At 39.5% G+C, this 21066-nt stretch overlaps 1 protein-coding gene across 2 annotated transcripts in view; it reads right to left on the reverse strand.

Annotated features, from left to right (window-relative positions):
• The window catches only part of SWAP70 (switching B cell complex subunit SWAP70), a 76251-nt gene that overhangs the window by 23332 nt on the left and 31853 nt on the right, over positions 1-21066 (reverse strand). Inside the window, exons 3-4 of one of the 2 annotated variants that reach the window (XM_052652603.1) lie at positions 12883-13056; positions 883-1110 (exon numbers count right to left, since the gene is read on the reverse strand). In XM_052652603.1, the coding sequence (XP_052508563.1) occupies positions 883-1110; positions 12883-13056 (402 nt within the window). The remainder of the gene's footprint in view (positions 1-882; positions 1111-12882; positions 13057-21066) is intronic. The other variant, XM_052652604.1, reaches the window with a different exon arrangement.

Below are 21066 nucleotides of genomic sequence, written 5' to 3' on the forward strand. Positions count from 1 at the left end.
CCAAAAACCTACACAAATTAAGCCTCAATTAAAGTTTATTGATAGGCTACATCTGAAGAAAAGACAAAAACAACATCATTACCTAAGAGAGCAAAACAAGGACCAACCAGTAAGAGTTATTATTCAATATAATAACGTAAGACATCTGAAAGACCCATTCAAAATATATAAATTCTATTTACTAAGCATTAAGTTTATTAAACAGACTATGTATGTCAGCATATGTATACCATAAATATTATCAGATGCTATGCAGGTACTGAGAATACAAACTTTACAACCTAATACGATAAACACAACTTTATTACATAAAGGCACTTTTCCCCAAAAGGAAGAGTATTTTTCTGATTCCATAAAAATTATACATAGCCTATAGAGAGGTTAACATACATAAACATTATAGTAGTAAGTCCAATAATAAGAAAAGAAAGAGAATAAAGTAAAATTCATAGAAATCTCACAACCCAGCAGTGATCACTTCTAACATTTTGGCCCCATCCCTCCAGACAGCTCCACACACATATATCACACCGCATGAAAGGGATTACAAGACACCTGCTGGTCCACAACCCATTTTCTTCACTGAAGAGTGTGCCATGGCACCTTTCAGATGAGTGAGTATAGACGTACACATGACACGAAAGTACTATGCTCAGAAATGTGATCATTTAAACAGTGCTTTCAAAACAGTAACTTCCCAGTGTTTAACTGTGATTATTTACAACGTACACCTAACACAAGACTGAGAAAATACGAAATTTTATTCCTGTTCTAAATTAGCATAAAAATATAAGTGACTTAGGCTCATCTTTGTGATAAAAATGTTTTATTGCAAACGTCAAATTCTACAGGCGAGGAGAAGCAGTGTCACAGGATGCTCACCTGTTTCAGCACATCTAATATTAGCTCATTGAAGACCTCGTTAATCGCCATGGACACAGTCTGACGATCCATGCCTTTGCTGAACTGTCCATTTCCAACAAGCTCAATCAGTTCCCACACAGAAAGGCCATCTTTACTGTCATCAAAGTTGATTTTATAATTTTCAAATTGTTCTTGTTGCCAACTTACTCCCATAGCTTCTGTAAGTTTCTTAAGCAGGTATTCAATCTAGAAAAAGAATTTTAAAAGCGTTATTGCATAGCAAAAAAAAAAAAAAAAAAACTTTTAAACTTAAGTATGTATCTATGTTATTACACTAAATAATAAATTAAAAGGTCAATTTAGGAAATACTCTTTTATACTTCCAAGTGTATCTTTAAAGAATCTTGACACCATCAAGGAGAAGGGTATGGATAAAATGCCACTGAGTCTATGCTAACTTAGAATAAAGTAACAAAAAACTGGAACCCTTAACAGCGTATTTGTATAAAGAACAAAAGCAAACTGCATCCAGACACTATCATACATAAACTGATGTGATCTGTTTACTCTGTTGGATTTCAATACATGAGAATACTAATTTTGCTGAACCAATAAGCAAGCACTAAATAATCATCTCAAAGTATGTACAAGTTAGTTTCCAATTTATAAATTTTCCACATAAGCCAATTATTTGAAATTAATGCTGCCGCTTCTCATTAGAATTCTGACAGTGTTGTAAACAATGCTGAACTCCTAGACTGGGCCAGAAAAGTTTATTAAATTCTGAAACACATAGCTTTGTATAGAAAAATATTAGAAAATACTGCGCTCATCCCTCCAAACAGCTCTACACACACACAGCATTGGCATGAAAGGGATCACAAGACACCTGCTGTCCCATAGCCGTTTTTTTCTGATGAATGAGCACATAATGAATGGATGTGCACATGACATGAAAGTGCTTTAAAAATGTAAATGAAATAGTAACAGTTCAAAAAAAAAACCACTGTGAGGCAGTAATACTGAATTAGAATTGACGTCTCTTATCTTCTGGAAAGCCTGGCTACCCTACAGTGCTCTCTCAAACTCAACATATCCAAATATGAATGAATCACCTCTACCTTTCAAATGGCTTCTCCTCCAATTACGGATTTCAGTTGTGAACAACACCATCCACCCATGCCAGGATGACAAACCATGCCCCACTCCTTCACATCAAGATCAGTGACAAAATCCTACTGTTTTCATTTCCCCTCTTTAAACTCTGCCTGGCTCCCTATCACCTCAAAGATAAAGGCAAGCTCTTCTGTGTCCCCCTGTGGTCACTCACCCCCTGGATACTGTCTCTAACATTTTCTCCACCATGCCTCACTGCAGATTTTACACCCCACCACCACCACCATCAACACTGATCCCACACAAGCTCTATAAAGGGCTAGCTAGTTAATATTTAAGACTTTATACGTCTCTGCTATATGTTTTTCTTTGTTTTGGGTTTTCCTTTTTAACAACCCTTTAAAAATGTAAAAACTCTCTTAGCACAGGGACTATATAAAAACAGGCTGCGCACTGAATTCAGCCAGTAAGCTGTAGTCAGCCAACACCTGCGAGAGATTATAAGTAGTGTACCCATGTAACACACTTTTTCATGCTTCTATGCCTTGCCCCATGCTGTCCTGTTGAGATTACCTTTCTCCATTTCTCTACTCAGTCATATCCCACCAAAGACCCACAAATCAGGATCTGCGTTTTAACAAGAACCCCAGGTAATTCCCTATGCACATTAAAGTCTGAAAAGCACTGCTCTGGTAAAAGAGCTCTGACCCAGGTCAGGTGTTCCTCTTTTGAACTCGGTATACTGTACAGAAAGTATCTCTATTTTCAAATGCTGCCCCTTGCTGATTTTTTGAACTCCTTATAGGAGGGACAATGCCCCACTCATCTTTGAATCTCCAGAATTCAGCATCGTACACAGATGTCGTAGAGCTCAGTTAATGAAATGGAAATAAACCAAGCTAAACCTCAATTTTCTCATCAAAGAAATGGGTATAATAAAACTCATCATATAGGACTCCCATGGGGATAAAATGGGACAAAAATAGAACACTGTGCACAACGTCTGGCACAACAGGTACTCAATCAATGCTACTTCCTTCTGCACTGCACCATTTCAAATTACATTTAAGAAAGTGTTCATGAAATAACATAGAATGAGGAAGAATGCAAAATTAAATTTACCTATGATTTCCATTGCATAAAGATTATGTAAATATTCTGACAAATACTAGAGGAAAATATTACAGTCAATTTTGTTACAGATAGGATTATGAACTAATTTCTTTCTCTTCTTTGCAATTCCAACTTGGTTATAATGTTGTTTGTGAAATAACATACTTTAATAGGAAAAGAATGTGAACAATAGGAAAAACATGTTTGCAAAGAAATACACACTCACAAAACATCACAAGGTCAAAAAATACCAAGAGCTCTATTGATGTAATTTGATGAGATATTATAAGCTCCTCCAGTATGCAGATTATCTAATACCCTAAATCTAGCATACAGTGGGGTGTTCAACAAATGTTTACTCGCTGGAGAAAAACACACTCAGGTCTTTCCTTTCTCTTGTTGGAGATGTACCTGTTAAGCTTGTGTATCTGCTGTTAAGTTTAACAGATATTATTTTCTTGGTTTTTTAAAAAATTATTTTTGCCTGTGCCGAGTCTTTGCTGCCTGCCGCACACGGGCTTTCTCCACTTGCAGCAAGCAGGAGCTACTATCCAGCTGCAGTGGGAGGGCTTCTCACTGTGGTGGCTCCTCACGCTACAGAGCACAAGCTCCAGGGCACACGGCCTTCAGCAGTTATGCCATGCAGGTTGTGACACATGGGCTTAGCTCCCTTCAGCATGTGCGATCTCGCCAGACTAGGGATCGAACCCATACCCCCTGCGCTGGCAGGAGAATTCTTAACCACCTGACCATCAGGTAAGTTCGTGGCTTTTAAAAAGAAGTAACAGGGACAGGAAGTGGAAAAAGAGAAAAAAGGAAATCAAGAAGAAAAAAGAGAAGAGGGACAGAGAGAACAGGATACAAAAGAGAAGGGAGAAAAAATGTACAGCAATAAGGCACAAGAAAGAAAAACTTAATTATATAAACAATTGACCAAAGTAAAGTAACTCAGAGGCGTTCTCATGCACAGAAATTCAATCTCCCTAAGGCAGCAGAAAGAGGGCCCATGCTGCCTGATCACAACTTGGGATAAAAGCTGTATAGGCACTCCTAGAAGTTTTAGCAGTGAGGCTATGGGCGTGGCCACATGTATGGACAGGATGACAAAAAGTGGGTGTGACAAGACAGTGCAACTGACTGACCATTAGTACAAGTCAGGAAACAGCTGGGAATGACCCTGTGCCCCTCAGTTCCTCTTGTATGCTGGAGCTGCAATTCCCCTAGTGTATTGGAATGTCTTTTACAATGTTTCCTGTTTGCAGCAAACTGAGCTCTTCTAGAGGCAGCTCTCCAGGTTCCTCCTGGACCTTTCTGAACATGCCCTCCCCCCTTCAGAGTCTCATCAGGGCCGTTTCTGCTCTGCATTCCCAGTGCCTGTGCCAGGTAACTAACCTAGATTCATTTCCTGTTGACTTTGAACACAATCACATACTTATCACAACCAAATAACTTAAGAACCTCTTAGTTCATTATACTGGGCCAAGGAGAGACAAACATTCCCATTCTCAACTATTTGATCATACTAAAGAATAAATCACGTGTTGCTGGGTTAGTCTGAGTGGCCTGCACCAATTCTAAGAGCTCATTCAATTTCAGGAAGCAGCTTACTTCCTCCTTCCAAGGCAAGTTGCACCAAAAATAACAAAGAATAAACTTTCAAGCTGCATGTGATTTTTGAGGCCTCTGGCTCTGAAATTTCTTTGTTAAAAGTTCTTTCCCTGTAATCATTAAAGAGGGTCTTTATGGACTTAATTCAGATTTTATTTCACTGAGGGTCTCTTAAAACTCAGATTTGAGATTTAACTGCATGAAGGCAATTCTTCCAAATTAGCAACAGACACATCCTGTTTTGTTCTTGGCTCAGTGGGAAATTAATACTAATGTAAAAACTATACTTCACACACACACATTTCCAGGAAAACCATTCGACAAAACTTTTGGAACTATCTCAAATGGGGACACGCTAGTTCTGGACTTTCGTGATGTAAGTCACTTATTTATTCAATGTTCTTGATACTACTTTCTGGGTGATAGGAAACTGAATCAAAAGCAAATTTATCTATACCACTTATGTTAGTCATATAACTACCACTGTTACTTATGTCTAATACAGTATTAATCAAAGGTGGAGAATAAAATCTCACTTAAAAACATTACCCGTGGTGGATTCATGTCAATGTATGGCAAAACCAATACAGTATTGTAAAGTAAAATAAAGTAAAAATAAAAATTAAAAAATAAATAAATAAAATAAAATTTTAAAAAATGTAAAAACCCCCCACATTTTGGACTTCAAATGCAAATGATCATTATGATAAATGACTTACTGGAAACATAAAGATTACTCTAAGTTTATAAAGCATAAAATCAACTGGTAATATTACAAATCAAACTCATATGTGACAAATTAAGACATTATACTTCAATTTTATTTTAAATGTGTAAGTTTTCACACTTAATTTTATTAAAATCTGTAAGCCTAAAACTAGTTCCAAATACAGTTTTTTTAATACTTTGTACATGGGGTCGCAAAGAGTCGGACACGACTGAGCAACTGAACTGAACTGAACCATAAAAGTACTTTAATAAGTACTTAGGAAGGAAGCAAAATCTAACAGAGAATGGAACCTTAAGAAATAACTCCACTGTTTTTCATAAAATGTGCAACCTTGAATTTGCACTGCTTGAGCAAAGGCCAGGAGATGTGCTACGAGCTTACTAAACACAAGACCATATTTTAAACCTTAGGAAGCTGGTTCAGCAGTTAGCCAAAGCTATTTCACATAATCTGTTTTAATGATCCTTTCTTTCCCCACACAAGTACTCCTGGCCACAGAGGAGTAATCTATAGAACTAACTCTAATTCTATTTCTAATCAGAAGAAGGCTGAGGGAGCTAAGGACATCAGAACAACAGAGTAAGTCCAAACAGTGACACGACAAGGTATGCTGCCTGGGGTTCCCTTCTCAAATGAGATTAACTTGTTTAGAAGAGGAGCAAGACGCTCTCGTCAGCCGGCAAAGAGGAAAACAAGCAAGCTGTGGAATCTTGGCTGGGCTCTGGGTGCAGAAAAATAAAACTCATGGCCCACCTCAAGTCTTCTGTGAGTCCCAGTTTTTCAGGACACCTAAAGCAGAAATCTTTTGAGTGTCTTAGGCAGGGCAGTCAGGAAGCTGGTGCTGACGGGCTCCCTCCAACAGCCTATGACTCAGTGATGACTTAAAGCCAAAGACAAGTCCCCCACATCAAGTCAGAGCTGCTTCAAGGAATACGGTAAATCTCCCTACAAAGTAATTTCTAATTCTAAGGTCACTTTCAAGTCCACCATGTATATTTTTGTGATGGAAAGAATCAAAAGATCATGGGTAAGAGACCCACTACATCTCCAGTTTCAAAGAAAATGCAGAGTGAAACTATAAAATGTCTTAAAACACAATAATGGAGATTTTATTAGCATAATTCTTCCAAGCAGCAGCTAGGTTTAAAAATACCATTGGCACATCTACATCTGTCAACATTCTATTCCCTTCTATGTTGCTGTACTAAGCAAAATAATTTTCATGGACAAAAATTCCATAACATGTTTTAATTTCCCCTTTAACATATGTACACAATTACATTATTATTATTAAACACTGAGAAACTATTTCCACCACTAGAGTGAACTTGGTTTCTCCTTGCTTACCAATGACAACCTAATTGTTAAATCCAAGGACAACTTCTCATTCATCACCCTCTAATTTTTCTATAGCACCTAATGCTAGGAACTACTTTTCTGCTTCTTAGAACTTTTTTTTTCCTTTGGCACCCATGACTCAACACTCTCCCAGTTCTACTACCTGACAGACTGTTAAACTTCCTTTACCAAATCTACTTCCTCCCCCGGCTACAGAAATGGACCCGTGGTTCCATCCTCGGCCCTCGCTTCTCCCACCACCGTCTCTTTCTTCCTGACCTAACCGACTCCCATGGCTTCCCTGTCTCTGTCCCCAGCCCTGGCCTCTCCCAGCTCTGAACGTACTCTTCCAGTTGAAACAAGGCAGTTCCACGAGGATGATCCACTCACAATGTCAACTGTACCAAACCGTCACCATTCATCACACCCCAAATAGTTCATCACCAATGCTTCACATACACCCACTATGTCAGTCCTCACAAGTGCCCAGTGAAGGAAGCAATGACCCCCATTTTCCAGATGGGGAAATCCAAACCGGGAGACTAAGTAAGCTGTTCACGGTCACAGAGCCAAAAGGTGGTCAAGCAGGGATTTAAATTGGGCAGTCTGATCTGAAAGACCACGCTTTAAACAACTACACTATATTTCCTCCCAGTTGCCCAGACCTGAAAGTTGTCTGTCCCTGCACAGCCATCATGCTCCAGTTAAAAAGGACGTGTGTCATTCATTTTTACTGCGCAGCACCTAATCCCTCCCTTTTTACAGTTATTAAAATTATATTTATTAATTGTCAATGACATGTTTACAGCATAATGTTAACTGAAAAAAAAGAGCAGGGAAAATTGTATATATTGTACAATCACACTGTATTTTTTTAAAAAGTCATGAATAGAAAAAATATAAAAAGAAGTATCTCCAAATGCTAACCTTGGTTCTCTTTCAGTGGCAGAACTACAGAACTATAGAAAGTTCTTTATATTTATTTGTAGAAATAAGTAGAATAAGAATCTAACGTTTCTGTAATTAACAGATATTTTATAGGGAAAGTGAAAGTGTTAGTCGCTTAGTCATGTCCAACTCTCTCTGTGAGCCCATGGACTATAGCCCACCAGGCTCCTTTATCCATGGAATTCTCCAGGCACGAATACTAGAGTGGGTTGATCTCTGGGGGATCTTCCCAACCCAGGGATCAAACCCAGGTCTCCTGCATTGCAGGCAGATTCTTTACTATCTGAGCTACCAGGGGAAAGATGCTATTTATAGGGAAAGTTCAGTTCAGTCACTCAGTCGTATCCAACTCTTTGTGACCCCATGGAGTACAGCATGCCAGGCTTTCCTGTCCATCACCAACTTGATCAAACTCATGTCCATTGAGTTGGTGATACCATCCAACCATTTTATCCTCTGTCATCCCTTTCTCCTCCTGCCTTCAATCTTTCCCAGCACCAGGGTCTTAATCCAATGAGTCAGTTCCTCACATCAGTTGGCCAAAGTACTGGAGCTTCAGCTTCAGCATCAGTCTCTCCAATAAATATTCAGGACTGATTTCCTTTAGGATTGATTGGTTGTATTTCCCTGTTGTCCAAGGGACTCTCAAGAGTCTTCTCTAACACTACAGTTCAAAAGCATCAGTTCTTCGGCACTCAGCTTTATGGTCCAACTCTCACATCCTTACATGACTATTGGAAAAACCATAGCTTTGACTAGATGGACCTTTGTTGCCAAAGTAATGTCTCTGCTGTTTAATATGCTGTCTAGGTTGGTCATATCTTTTCTTCCAAGGAGCAAGCATCTTTTCATTTCATGGCTGCAGTCACCATCTGCAGTATTTTGGAGCCTAAGAAAATAAAGTCTGTCACTGTTTCCATTGTTTCCTTATTGATTTGCCATGAAGTGATAGGACTGGATGCCATGATCATAGTTTTCTGAATGTTGAGTTTTAAGCCAGCTTTTTCACTCTCCTCTTTCACTTTCATCAACAGGCTCTTTAGTTCCTCTTTGCTTTCTGCCATAAGGGAGGTGGTGTCTGCATATCTGAGGTTATTGATATTTCTCCCTGTAATCTTGATTCTAGCTTGTGATTCATTCAGCCCATCATTTTGCATGACACACTGTACATATAAGTTAAATGAGAAGGGTGACAACATATAGCCTTACCGTACCTCCTTTACCAATTTGAACCAGTCTTTTTGTTCCATGTCCCATTCTAACCATTGCTTCTTGACCTGCATACAGACTTCTTAGGAGGCAAGTAAGGTGGTCTGGTTTTATAGGGAAAGGAAGCTAATTTTTTAAAATAACTCTTTCTATCAGCTCCCTGACAGAAGCCAGTAAAACCTGGCTTACATATAGCAGGCCTGCCTCTTTCTGACCATGAAAACTACTGAAGGCACACAAAAGATCAGAGTGACAGCCACCAAACCCTCACATAATTAAGCTCTGGGCATAAATCAGTCATTCATTCATTCTATGAACTAAAAATAATGCATAAAAGCTCTTATCACTGATCTACTTTTATCTCTACAGGGGCTTAGTGGCAATAGTTGTTGTTGGGAGTATCATTTCATTATTAACCATATTAGTGAGGAAAGTTCAAAGTAAAACCCTAAATGAGTAGTCTTCAAAATGACATGTTTCAGGTACTTTTGTTCTCCAGGGTCACAAATGGGAGAATCCCAAGGATGGGGGAGCCTGGGGGCTGCCGTCTATGAGGTCGCACAGAGTCAGACATGACTGAAGCGACTTAGCAGCAGTAGCAGCAGCAGGGCGTACTGAAATTCCAAATCTCAGAACTCTCACTCTTTGGGAAAACCCAGTAGGCTGGGCACTGAAGTGACTGACCCCAGAGTCTGATCTTGACCATGACCGAAAGAATAACTAGGTAAACAGACCAGTCCAGAGTGGGAGAAGCTAGCAAGCACATCGATGAAATCCATGCTAACCCCCTTATGCTGGGGAATTCCCAGTGTGGAAGCTAAACACAAACGGACCCTTTCCAAGCCTTCTCTGCAGCTAGTTCATGACACCTGACCTAGATCCTAACAATCAGATGCATCATGCCCTATGACTGGGAAGTAGGCATAGAAAGCTCTCCGTGGTAGCAAGAACAGCTGCAGGAAGATCTGAGTTCCTGGGCAGCAGCGTGCAGGGCCAGAGATATTCCACAGCACAATACAGTTTCCCTGTGGTTCCTCACTGCACAGCCTCCACACCTGGTTTTCAGCCATAATAGCCATTCTATAAGCTACCCAACATTTTCAAAATTACCTTTCTGGCTTAAATCAGTAGGTCCAGCTGCTTCGAAGACTGGCAATTCAGCCAAGTGACATACCTCACTCATCTCAGACATGCTCTTCCTTTGCTTTCCTGCCTCACATGACTTTGCCCTCTGTCCCTTCCATCCAGAAGTATTCTCCTTTGCTTTTTCCATTAGTCAAAACCCTTGCATCTTTTAAGACCCAGCATAAGCGCTATTTCCCCCCTAAATATAACAGCTAACACTTAATGAGAACTTCCTAAAAGCCAGGCATTCTTCTCATTTCATCATCACAAAAACAGCAGGAGGTAGACAGTAGCATTAGTCTTAGTTTACAGCGCTGGAAACTGTAGCAAAAATTAAATAAATTGCCCAAGGACACACAGCTAGCAAGCAGTGATGAAGCTAGAATTCAAATCCAAGACATCTGACTCCAGCTTTCTGCTCTTAACCAGGGAACACCAAATTACAGCCCATGAGTCAAATCTACCCCACCAGACAAATCTGACTCTCAGCCTGCTTTTATACACCCTTGCTCTAAGAACAGTTTTCACATTTTTAAGTGGTTGGGGCGGGGGAGAGGGAAATCAAAAGTATAATAATACTTCATGGCCCATGAAAATTATATGAAATTCAAATTTCAACATCCAAAAATAAAAGTTTTATTGAAGCAACATACAGTCTTGTGGCTACTTTCATGCTATTAACAGCAGAGCTGAGTAGCTACAGCACAGACAGTACAGCCAGCAAGCCCACAAAGTCTCAAATATTTTCTGTCTGGCCTTCACTGAAAAAGTTTAAGATGCTGCTTTGAACCACTACATTCTATTGCCTCTCTTAAAAAGACTTCCCTGATCCCTGACTTCTCCCAAACTGGAATAAATCTTTCCCTTCCCTCTATTTACATGGTATTTGTTCTCCCTTATAACAGGTTGTCTATTTTGCTTTGAATTACACTTGACTTTCTTTTCCTTGAGCAGACTGCAAATTTCTTGAAGGCAGGAAGTCATCTTTTTCACTTCAGATTCCTCTTATTGCCTCATTTATTGTTGCCAGTCAATAAATACTTGCTGATTTGAAAAAAATATTGCAGTGTAAACTTTTAAACAGATTTTCCTAACATGAACATGAATCACAGAAATCAATCACAGACGGGACTCCATGCTGGCAGAGTGGATAATAATGGGCACGCTTGATCACTAGTGGTGGGTATATAAATTGGTATAGCCTTTCTGAAGGGGCAGTTCTACCTCGTTTATCTAATACCCTGAAAGTATGCATTTTTTAGGACTTAGAATTCCACTGCTGAAACTGTGGAAAGAAAAAAGCAGACTAGTGTGCAACAATGTATGCAATAACATTAGTCACAGGAGCTAACGTAATTCCTGAATACATGTCACATGCTAGGCACAGAGCTAACTCCTTTCTTTAGTTTTTCCCCTAGTCACAATTATTATTTTTTTAATTCTAGATTTTTTAATTGAGGTAACACTGGGTTATAACATTACATAAGTTTCTTCTACACAACATTGTATTTCTACGTCTACAGGCACTACAGTGTTCTCGCCACCAGAAATTTAGTTTCCGTCCATCACATACAGGTGACCCTCTCTATTCATCCTACCAGCCCCACCCCCACTACCCCTCTGATAACCACTACTCTCTTCCCTGGATCTACATGTTTTTCTTTGGTTTGGTTAATTATTGTTTGTTTATATTCCACCTATGCATGAAATCATATGTATCCATCTTTCTCTGACTTGTTTCAGTTACTGAACTAAGTTCTTTAAATATAAAGCCTCACAACCCTTAGAATAAACATTTTTAAGAGCTCTATTTTATAGATGCTGCTGCTGCTGCTAAGTCGCTTCAGTCGTGTCAGACTCTGTGCGACTCCACAGACGGCAGCCCACCAGGCTCCGCCATCCCTGGGATTCTCCAGGCAAGAGCACTGGAGTGGGTTGCCATTTCCTTCTCCAATGCATGAAAGTGAAAATGAAGTCACTCAGTTGTGTCCGACTCTTTGCGACCCCATGGCCTGCAGCCTACCAGGCTCCTCTGTCCATGGGATTTTCCAGGCAAGAGTCCTGGAGTGGGTTGTCATCGCCTTCTCCGATTTTATAGATGAGGAAATTAAAATTCAAGAGGTTAAATAACATTGTCTAATGTTAGAGGATTACAGATGACTCTTTTTTTTAAGGGGAAGACTCCAGTTGATTAATCTGATATTATTAGTCTTTTCTAAATTTACAGCTGTAATAAGCATATCTTATATGTATCATTTTTAGGGCAATAAGACAGCACAGAGCCTTACTCCTGCATTCCCTGCTCCTCTCCCAACCTTTGGAAGCTCAGGGAAAAGAATCCACAACAGAACAAGCAAAGGTCCTTTTTAATTTACTTTGTAAAGTATGGTTTAAAAAAAGTCTCCATCCTTGACTTTGACACAGGAGTAGTATTTCCTCACATAAATGAGCCCTGGGAATAACATTCTGGATCCTGTGTGTTTCCCATATAGTATCCTTCAGCTAGTTCTTATGGTTTGCCAACAAGTAAGTAGACAGAAAATTATGTTGTGACTTATACTGAATAAAAGACTTCTTGAGAATGGATTTGTCTATAATTAGAACAGCTTAAAGAGGAAGAGCCCCACCCTGCCTGTAAATATCCAGAGTTACTGCATGACCTCAAATTACCAAGTCTGGGACTTTTTTGGATCCATGCTTTCTTGCCTCTGATCCAAAAACACTAGCACAGGACCTCCTTCCATATCTGCACTGAATTAACAGAGATACTTCCAAGTTAGAGCTATTAGATGCTAAGATAGTCACATAAACTTCCCAGAGCCACACCTTACCTCTTCTGGCACAATAATTAGTGGGTACTTGTCCTCAGATAAAAAGTTGAAAATAACCCATATTTTAAATGCATCTTCTTCCGTAATGAACAGGGGATTCTTTGTGAGATTTTTTTTGACACAGAGGGTCCAACACATCCTATTGAACTCAATCTTGTCAAAGTTGTCTTGGACCTAAAAAGAAATGAGGAAAAATTCCAACGAATCAGTCCAAAATAAGTAGCATGTAAACCAAGTAAAACAGAAAGACAAAGCCTACTACAGGCTTCCACTTTAATCAGTCCAGTTAACCAATAGGCATTTCCTAAGTAGTTGCTTAGGGAGCACACTTTCAAAGGTTCAATTAAGAATGTTATATTGAGCCTGACACTGAAGTAACACCTGCTCATAGGACTCACTTGGCACATGAAATACTAGCTTGTCAAGTAATTTTTTCATGTATAAATATTATCTTCTAAACAGACTACCAATCTTGGTGTAGGAGTTGAGAATGTCAGTTATTCAGTATGAGCCACATGCAGATATCATTTTTACCTATATGGTCAAAGAAGATACTTTCTCTTGGGAAAAACTATTTAACTGAAATTCTAAAAAGACAGCTCTGCCACTCGGTCATTCAATCATGCATTTAACATTCCCTCAGGGTCTACTGATACGCTTCCCTGGTGGTTCAGATGGTAAAGAATCTGCCTGCAATGCAGGAGACCTGGGTTCGGTCTCCAGGTCAGGAAGCTCCCCTGGAAAAGGGAATGGTAACCCACTCCAGTACTCTTGCTTGGAGAATTCCATGGACAGAGGAACTACAGTGGGCTACAGTCCATGGGATCGAAAAGAATCGGACATGACTAACGTGTCTTGGTACACATGCACAAATAAGCCGCCTACTAAGCTACATAAGGATATAAAGGAACTATTCTAGTGGTCGAGTGGCTAAGACTCTGTGTTCCCAACGCAACGGGCCTGGGTTTGATCACTAGCTAGGGAATTACACCCCATATGTCGCAACTAAAGATCCAGCACAGCCAAATAAAGAAATAAGCAAACGGTTTTTTAAAAATTCAGGATATAAAGATGAAGAATAACTTGGTCCCTGCTCTTAGAACAGTCACAGTTTATTATGAAACAGACAAATCTTAACATAACACAGTGTATGATTCAACAGTTTTTACTCATTCAACCAATAAAATTTAGACAGCATTCATTATCTGCCAGGGCATCACAGAGATACTGAATACACTGGGTTGGACAAAATGTTTGTCCGAGTTTTCCTGTAAGAGCTTGAAGTAAAACCCTAATGAACTTTTTGGCCAACTCAATACTGCTAGTCCTTGTCTCCAAGGAATGTCAAGACAATTACAATATAGTGTGGTAAGTATTACACAGATGTAAACAGAGGCTTCTGTGGGAACATTGAGGAGCTAACAACCCAATCTTAAGAACTGGGGAAAGATTTCCAGAAAAGGTGACAGAGCTGAGTCCCAAAGAACCATCAAGAGTCAAACAGTTTGAAAACGGGGTAAAGACTGTTACAGGTAGAACAGAACGTGAGAAAGCCCAGAGGTGGAAACAACCATGGTCAGTTTGGAAGAACTGCAGAAGATTAATGTGAATGGGCTACTTGGTACTGAGGGTGGTATAAGTCAGGCTGTTCATAAGTGCAAATCACAGAAACTATCTTGAGTTCCTTTAAACAGATAAGGAATGTATTGGAAAAGCAATGGGTAGCCTCAAAGCTCTAACACAAAGGCCAAAAAATCTAGACTCTGAAACTAAGCCATTAACAGGCTAGGCAGTCAGAGCTGCAGGTGGAACCACTCGTGGTGGCAGCAGGTGGAGACACCGCGGTCAGTACAACACGAGGCCACCGCTGTTGCCACTGATCCAGTCCTGGACCCTCGAGGTCACTCGCTGCAGGTTCAGAGTCACTCTGCGTCACATTTCTACGCCCAAGCTGCCAGGAAATAGGGAAAATGAGTATCTAAACTTCTCAATATGTGAGATATGAGACAGGTCCTGTCCTCCTTCCAGACACAAGAAAAGAATTCGGATGCTGGACAGTCAGGAAAAAAAAATGCCCACTGTACGTGGCATGGTGAAAGACTAGGCTAGAGAGAGAGTGAAGACCAGATCATTAAGAGCCGTACATATATAATTCAGGGTTAAGAATTAGGATTTATCTGTACTTGGAGGAGTGGGAGGGAGCCACATACACAACCTGCATTTTAAAGCCAGGGACAGTATGGAGAATGGGAGGAGGCAGAGTGGGGAACAGGGCAACATGAGCAAAGCAATTCTGTTTAGAGAGAGATGAACAAAGTGTGTGTAACATAAGGAAGAAGTCACTAGTTGGCTCCAGGAAGAAGTTTCTCTCTGTGGTTGGCAAACCAGTTTCCCAAGAGGAAGAAGATATCCTCTGTGCTCTGCCTTCGGCACCCAGTCTCGGTCTGACACCGTTTCCCATGCCCCTAACATACACAAATGACCCCACGAAGGGAAAGTAACAGCTGCTGCTTCTCTTTTTTCTTTCCTTTTCATTTTTTTTTTTTCTTTAACACCATTTATTGAGGACTTAGCATATGCTTGGCATTTTATATGCAGTTTCTCATTTAAACTTTGTGTTGGCCCCATAAAGGTTTAAATATCATCCTCATTTTACAGATCATGAAACACGTTCAGGAAAACTGGGTACCAAGTTTACATAGCCTAGTAAATATCAAGACTGGAGTTTAAATCAAAGCTCACACTCTATCCCTTTTTTCTATGCCCAACTGCTTGTAGAACTCAGTAGACGAAGGACTCTATTTATATGATGGAAGACTTCTCTACGGGACTAGTCTCAAAGGCCAGCTTATCAACTCTAAACACCCACAGCCCTAAAAAACACTAAGTGGAAGATATGCCACCAAGGGAAACAACATATGCATGGAAGCAAAAAGCTCTGCTCCGAGGAACAAGAAGTGAGTCTATGTGGGTCATGTGGTGAATTAAGGCTTCCTGAGAGGGAGTGGCCTGATTCATGGCTAGAAAAGCAAACACAGACAGAAATCACAAAGAACTTTATAATTTCAATAAGTAAATAGCCTTAGGAAACCCCCCATTTTAGAGCAAAGAACAGCCAGGTCATCTGCAGGCCAGATCAGTACTTTGCAGAAAAGACGGTATTTGGGGCAGACCTCAAAGCATAGTGAAACAGCACAAGGAACAGTATTGCAAAGGATAGGAAAGGAGACTGCATGAGCAAAGGCGGAGCAGGAGCAGCACCCCAACCACGTTTGGGGATACAGCCACAGGATGAAGAGGACAAAAACAAGGGAGAGAGAAAGATAAAGTGTTCAGTCATGTGAACCTTCAACCTGCAGTTCTGGTAAGATATTTATGTCGTCTGAAGACAATCAAAGAAGGAACTGTAGCCTAAGAGGGAAGGCAGGTTTGTGAATCAACTGCATGCCGACAAGGACTGAAGCCACAACGGTCAGTGAGATCACGGAGAGGAAACACAAAGTGAGAAGAGGGATGGAATCAAAGCAGAGCCTCAAAGGATTTGCACATTTACAAAGTGAGAGGAGGACAGGGATTGCGATGACTGGAAGAACAATCCAAGTGACAGGAGAACCACAAAGACATAAAAACTGAGTGAGCAAACAAGAAGAAGAAGGTCTGACCAACCCAGCAGTCTCCCCTGTTATCCATGAGGGATAAGTTCCAAGCCCTCCAGTGGACATCTGAAACCACATGTGTTTTTTTCCGATACATATAAGTCTCTGATACAGTTTAATTTACAAATTAGGCATAAGAGAAGATTAACAATAATAATAATAAAAAGAAAAATCATAAACAACTTATTGTAATAAATGTTACATGAATGTGGTATCTCTCTTTCTCAAAAATATCTTACTGTACAAATGTTAATGCTTTTTCCATCTTTAAGCACTTATCGTGTACTGGGCCATGACTTTTGCAGCTTTGAGATGCAACAGGAAAACTAGCAGAATTTCTTTTTCTGTCTTCACACTTTCACGGATAAAAGATTCATTCTTACCAAACATATTAGCAACATCAGCATGTTTTCTTTCCTTATTAAGTAGAGAAGTTTCACCTTTTCACTTAAAGGAAGCACTTTAAAGCTTCTCTTTGGCCTATCTGACTTGCCAGCATCACCACTCTTGTGCTTTGGGTCCATTTTTAAGTAAATAAGAGTTACTTGGTAATTCTCTGGTCGTTCAGTGGTTAGGACTTGGAGCTTTCACTGCTGTGGCCCTAGTTCAGTCCCTAGTTAGGGAACTAAAATCCTGCAAGTTTAGTCCCTAGTTAGGGACCTAAAATCCTGCAAGTGACATGGCCAAAAAAAAAAAAAAACGGGGGGTTACTTGAACACATTCTCATGTGTTCACTGTAATACTATGACAGTCAATTTGATAACCCAGATGGATATTAACTGACTAACAGGTGGGACACACAGGAGAAAGGGACGATTCATGTCCTGGGTAGGATGGAGCAAAAAGGTTCAATTTCATCGCACTACTCAGAAGAATATACAATGATTTATGAATTCTTTATTTCTGGAATTTTCTATTTAATATTTTCAGACCACAGTTGACAACAGGTAACTGAAACCACGGAAAGAGAAACTACAGATAAGGAGGGGTTACTGCAGTGCCAAATGCTACAGAGAAATTAAGAAAGAGTCAGTAAGAAAAGACAGTTGCTGGTTTTGCAACTGACTGGTCACTAGTTAGTTATCTTCAAGACAGCCAAGAAAAGTCTGTGTATAAAGTCAGACTGCAATGGGATCAGAAACCAAGCAAATTCTCCGTAAATTAGCTTTCCCAGGAAATAAACAGTGGCTTTTTGATGTAAGTGTAAGTGCTCAGTGTCTTACTTAATTTTTAATAAGTTGCTTGTTTGGCTTATTACTTCTCTATATTCTAATCTGTCAATACTATTCTTTAGTTTAAGAACACTCAAAGGTAAAAGCGTATTAAATGATGACATTTACACCTTTTAGAAAAAAGGCACAAAATCAGATCATACAGGAAAAGTCCACAACTAACATCATACTCAAAGGTGAAAAACTGAAAGCTTTTCCTCTAAGGTCAAGCACCAGATACGGATGCCCACATTCATCACTTCTATTCAACACAGTTCTGAAAGTCCCAGGCACAGAGATTAGGCAAGAAATGCAAATAAAAGGCATCCAAATTGAAAAGAAAGAAGCTTCTTTTCTTTCTGAAAAGAAAATTAAGAAAACAATCTGATTTGCAATAGCATCAAAAATACTCAGGAGTAAACTGAACCAAAGATGTAAAAAGACTTGTACACAGAAAATTACAAAACATTACTCAAAGAAATTAAAGATGACATAAATAAATGGAAAGACATGCTATGCTCGTGGACTGAAAGACTTAATACTATTAAAATGCCCACACTATCCAAAGCAATTTGTCACAGATTTAACACAATCTCTGTCAAAATTTCAATGGCATTTTTTTTTCTGCAGAAACAAACAACATTACCCTAAAATTCATATGGAATCTCAAAGGTCCATGATAGTTCAAACAATCTTGAGAAAAACAAAGGTGGAAGCCTTATACTTCTTGATTTCAAAACCTACTACAAAGACAGTAATCAAAACAGTACATACTAGGGAATTCCCTGGCATTCCAGTGATTAGGACTCCATGCTTCCCCTGCAACGGCACCCCACTCCAGTGCTCTTGCCTGGAAAATCCCAGGGACGGGGAGCCTGGTGGGCTGCAGTCCATGGGGTTGTGAAGAGCCGGTCACGATTGAACGACTTCACTTTCACTTTTCACTTTCATGCATTGGAGAAGGAAAGGGCAGCCCAATCCAGTGTTCTTGTCTGGAGAATCCCAGGGATGGCGGAGCCTGGTGGGCTGCCGTCTATGGGGCCGCACAGAGTCGGACACGACTGAAGCGACTTAGCAGCAGCAGCAGCAGCAGCAGCTTCCACTGCAGGGGGCATGGGTTTGATTCCTGGTTGGGGAACTAAGGTTCTGCAAGTCATTCAGCATGACCAAAAAACAAGAAGAAAGAAAGAAAAGAGAAACAGTATGGTACTGGCATAATGACAGACACATAGCCTAATAAAACAGAATAGAAAGCCCAGAAATAAACCCTCATTTATACTTAAAGGCCAGTCTCTTCAACAAAAAGGTTGGAAAATCTGAATGTCCACATGCAACAGAATGAAGATGGACCCTTATCTTACACCATATTCATAAACTAAGTTCAAAATGGAGTAAAGATCTAAATGTAAGACCCAAAAGTATAAAACTCCTAAAAGAAACTATAGAGGAAAAACTTCATGATACTGGAATGAGCAGTGATTTCTTAGACATGATGCTAAAAAAGCACAGGCAACAAAAGCAAAATTAGACAAAATAACATCAAACTTAAAAGCTCCTGCACATACCAAAAAGGAAAAAAAAAAAAAAAAAACACAACCCATCAACATGGGTGAAACAGTTCTTGCCATCCTAGAACTTACACTCCAGGGGAGTAATAAGATATCAAACTATACAGCAATAACACAACCACCGATATGGTGAAAAGTGTGGTAAAAAAGAAAAAGCACAGATAATGCCGCAAGTGTACATTACAGGAAAGCTGGTTAGGTCTAGAATGGGTGGGGTGCTACCTGGAGAAACCTCCCTGAGGAAGTGACAATCAAGCCGAGGCCTCCACATGGTCCGGGAGGGAACCTCCCAGCAGAGCAAGCAGCGTGCCTGAAGGCTCTGTGGCAAGAAGGGGCCCAGCAATCTGAGGAAGGCCAAGGTGGCTGCCCTGAAGTGAGCAAGAGGGAGGGGAGAGAAGGCTAGACAAGTTGCAGAAGCCAAACTGAACACGGGCCTGTGTGTCATGATGAAGATGCTGGACTTACCTAAAAACAACAGCAAGCCAGTGAAGGGCATGCATTCAATATCCAATGTGACCTCAATCAAAATAAATCCATAAATTGAAATGGTCTCTAGGCCCATTCAAACTATAAAAGGTTTAAAAATCTACAAACTGGCTCCAGAATTCTAGTTTGTATCACACATATTAAATCAATAGTCTTACATTTAATAATAATTGCTGCTAGTGGTTTCAAGGTGTCCAAACCGAAGATAATTTCCAAGAAAGAAATATGTAGAGTGGTTCTGATTTTTACATAAAATTTTTACTTTACATCAAGATTCATACATACAAAGAATAAGATACCACCTCAATTCTGATTCAAGGTACTAAAAGTATTTACAAAACTAAACTCACATGTTCTCTAAACTAGAAACTTCATACAAACCCAGCTCAAGACTAAAGTTGCTGTGCAACAGCAACAGTTCTCAAAAGACAGGGAAATTGGTCAATGTAGTGCTTTAGAAACAGCAGAAATTTTTCTCAGAAAGCATTCATACTCTTTGATCAATAATTCTACTTTAATTACTTGTTGTTCAATCAATACTTATTGTTCAATCAATACTTGTTAATTATCCTAACAAGAGAACCAAAGTCAGATAAAGATTCACCTAGGATAGTCACTATTATTTGAAAGAGTGGGGAAAAAAATAAAAAGTCCACCAAAAAAGTGGTTATAAAGTACAAAACTATTATACAATCACTGAATACCACTTAGTACTTGGGTGACCTTGAGCAAGCATTTAACCCAAGGCCCATCTCCTCATCTTTAAAATGGTGGTAATGATGGTACTTAACCTATAGAGTTGACATAAAGACTTTATTAGAACATCTGTTTAAAACATTTAGTATATGAAACACAACAGACTCTAAATAAATATTAGCATCTTTATACTCAAGGTTTTTTAAAAAATTCAATGACATGGGACAGGTAATATTAATGTTAAGTGTTCAATATGATCCCTTGAAAAACAATATATAAAAACATTTTAAAAAATAAAGACTTGGGAATTCCTTGGCAGTCCACACTTTAACTGCTGAGCACGGATGTGCAATCTCTGGTTGGGAACTGTGATCCCACAAGCCAGACAATGTGGTCACAAAAATAAAATAAAAATAAAAACTCAAAACAAACATATCAGAATGCTAACAGTGACTGCCTCTGTATGTTAAAACTATGGATGATACATATTTTCTTAATAAGTTCTTTTTTCTTAATTTCAATAATACCCTTTTATTACCTTTACAATAAAAAACAAATTTTAAAAAC

Source organism: Budorcas taxicolor, chromosome 15 (assembly GCF_023091745.1).
Source record: "Budorcas taxicolor isolate Tak-1 chromosome 15, Takin1.1, whole genome shotgun sequence".
NCBI classification, from domain to species: Eukaryota; Metazoa; Chordata; class Mammalia; order Artiodactyla; family Bovidae; genus Budorcas; species Budorcas taxicolor.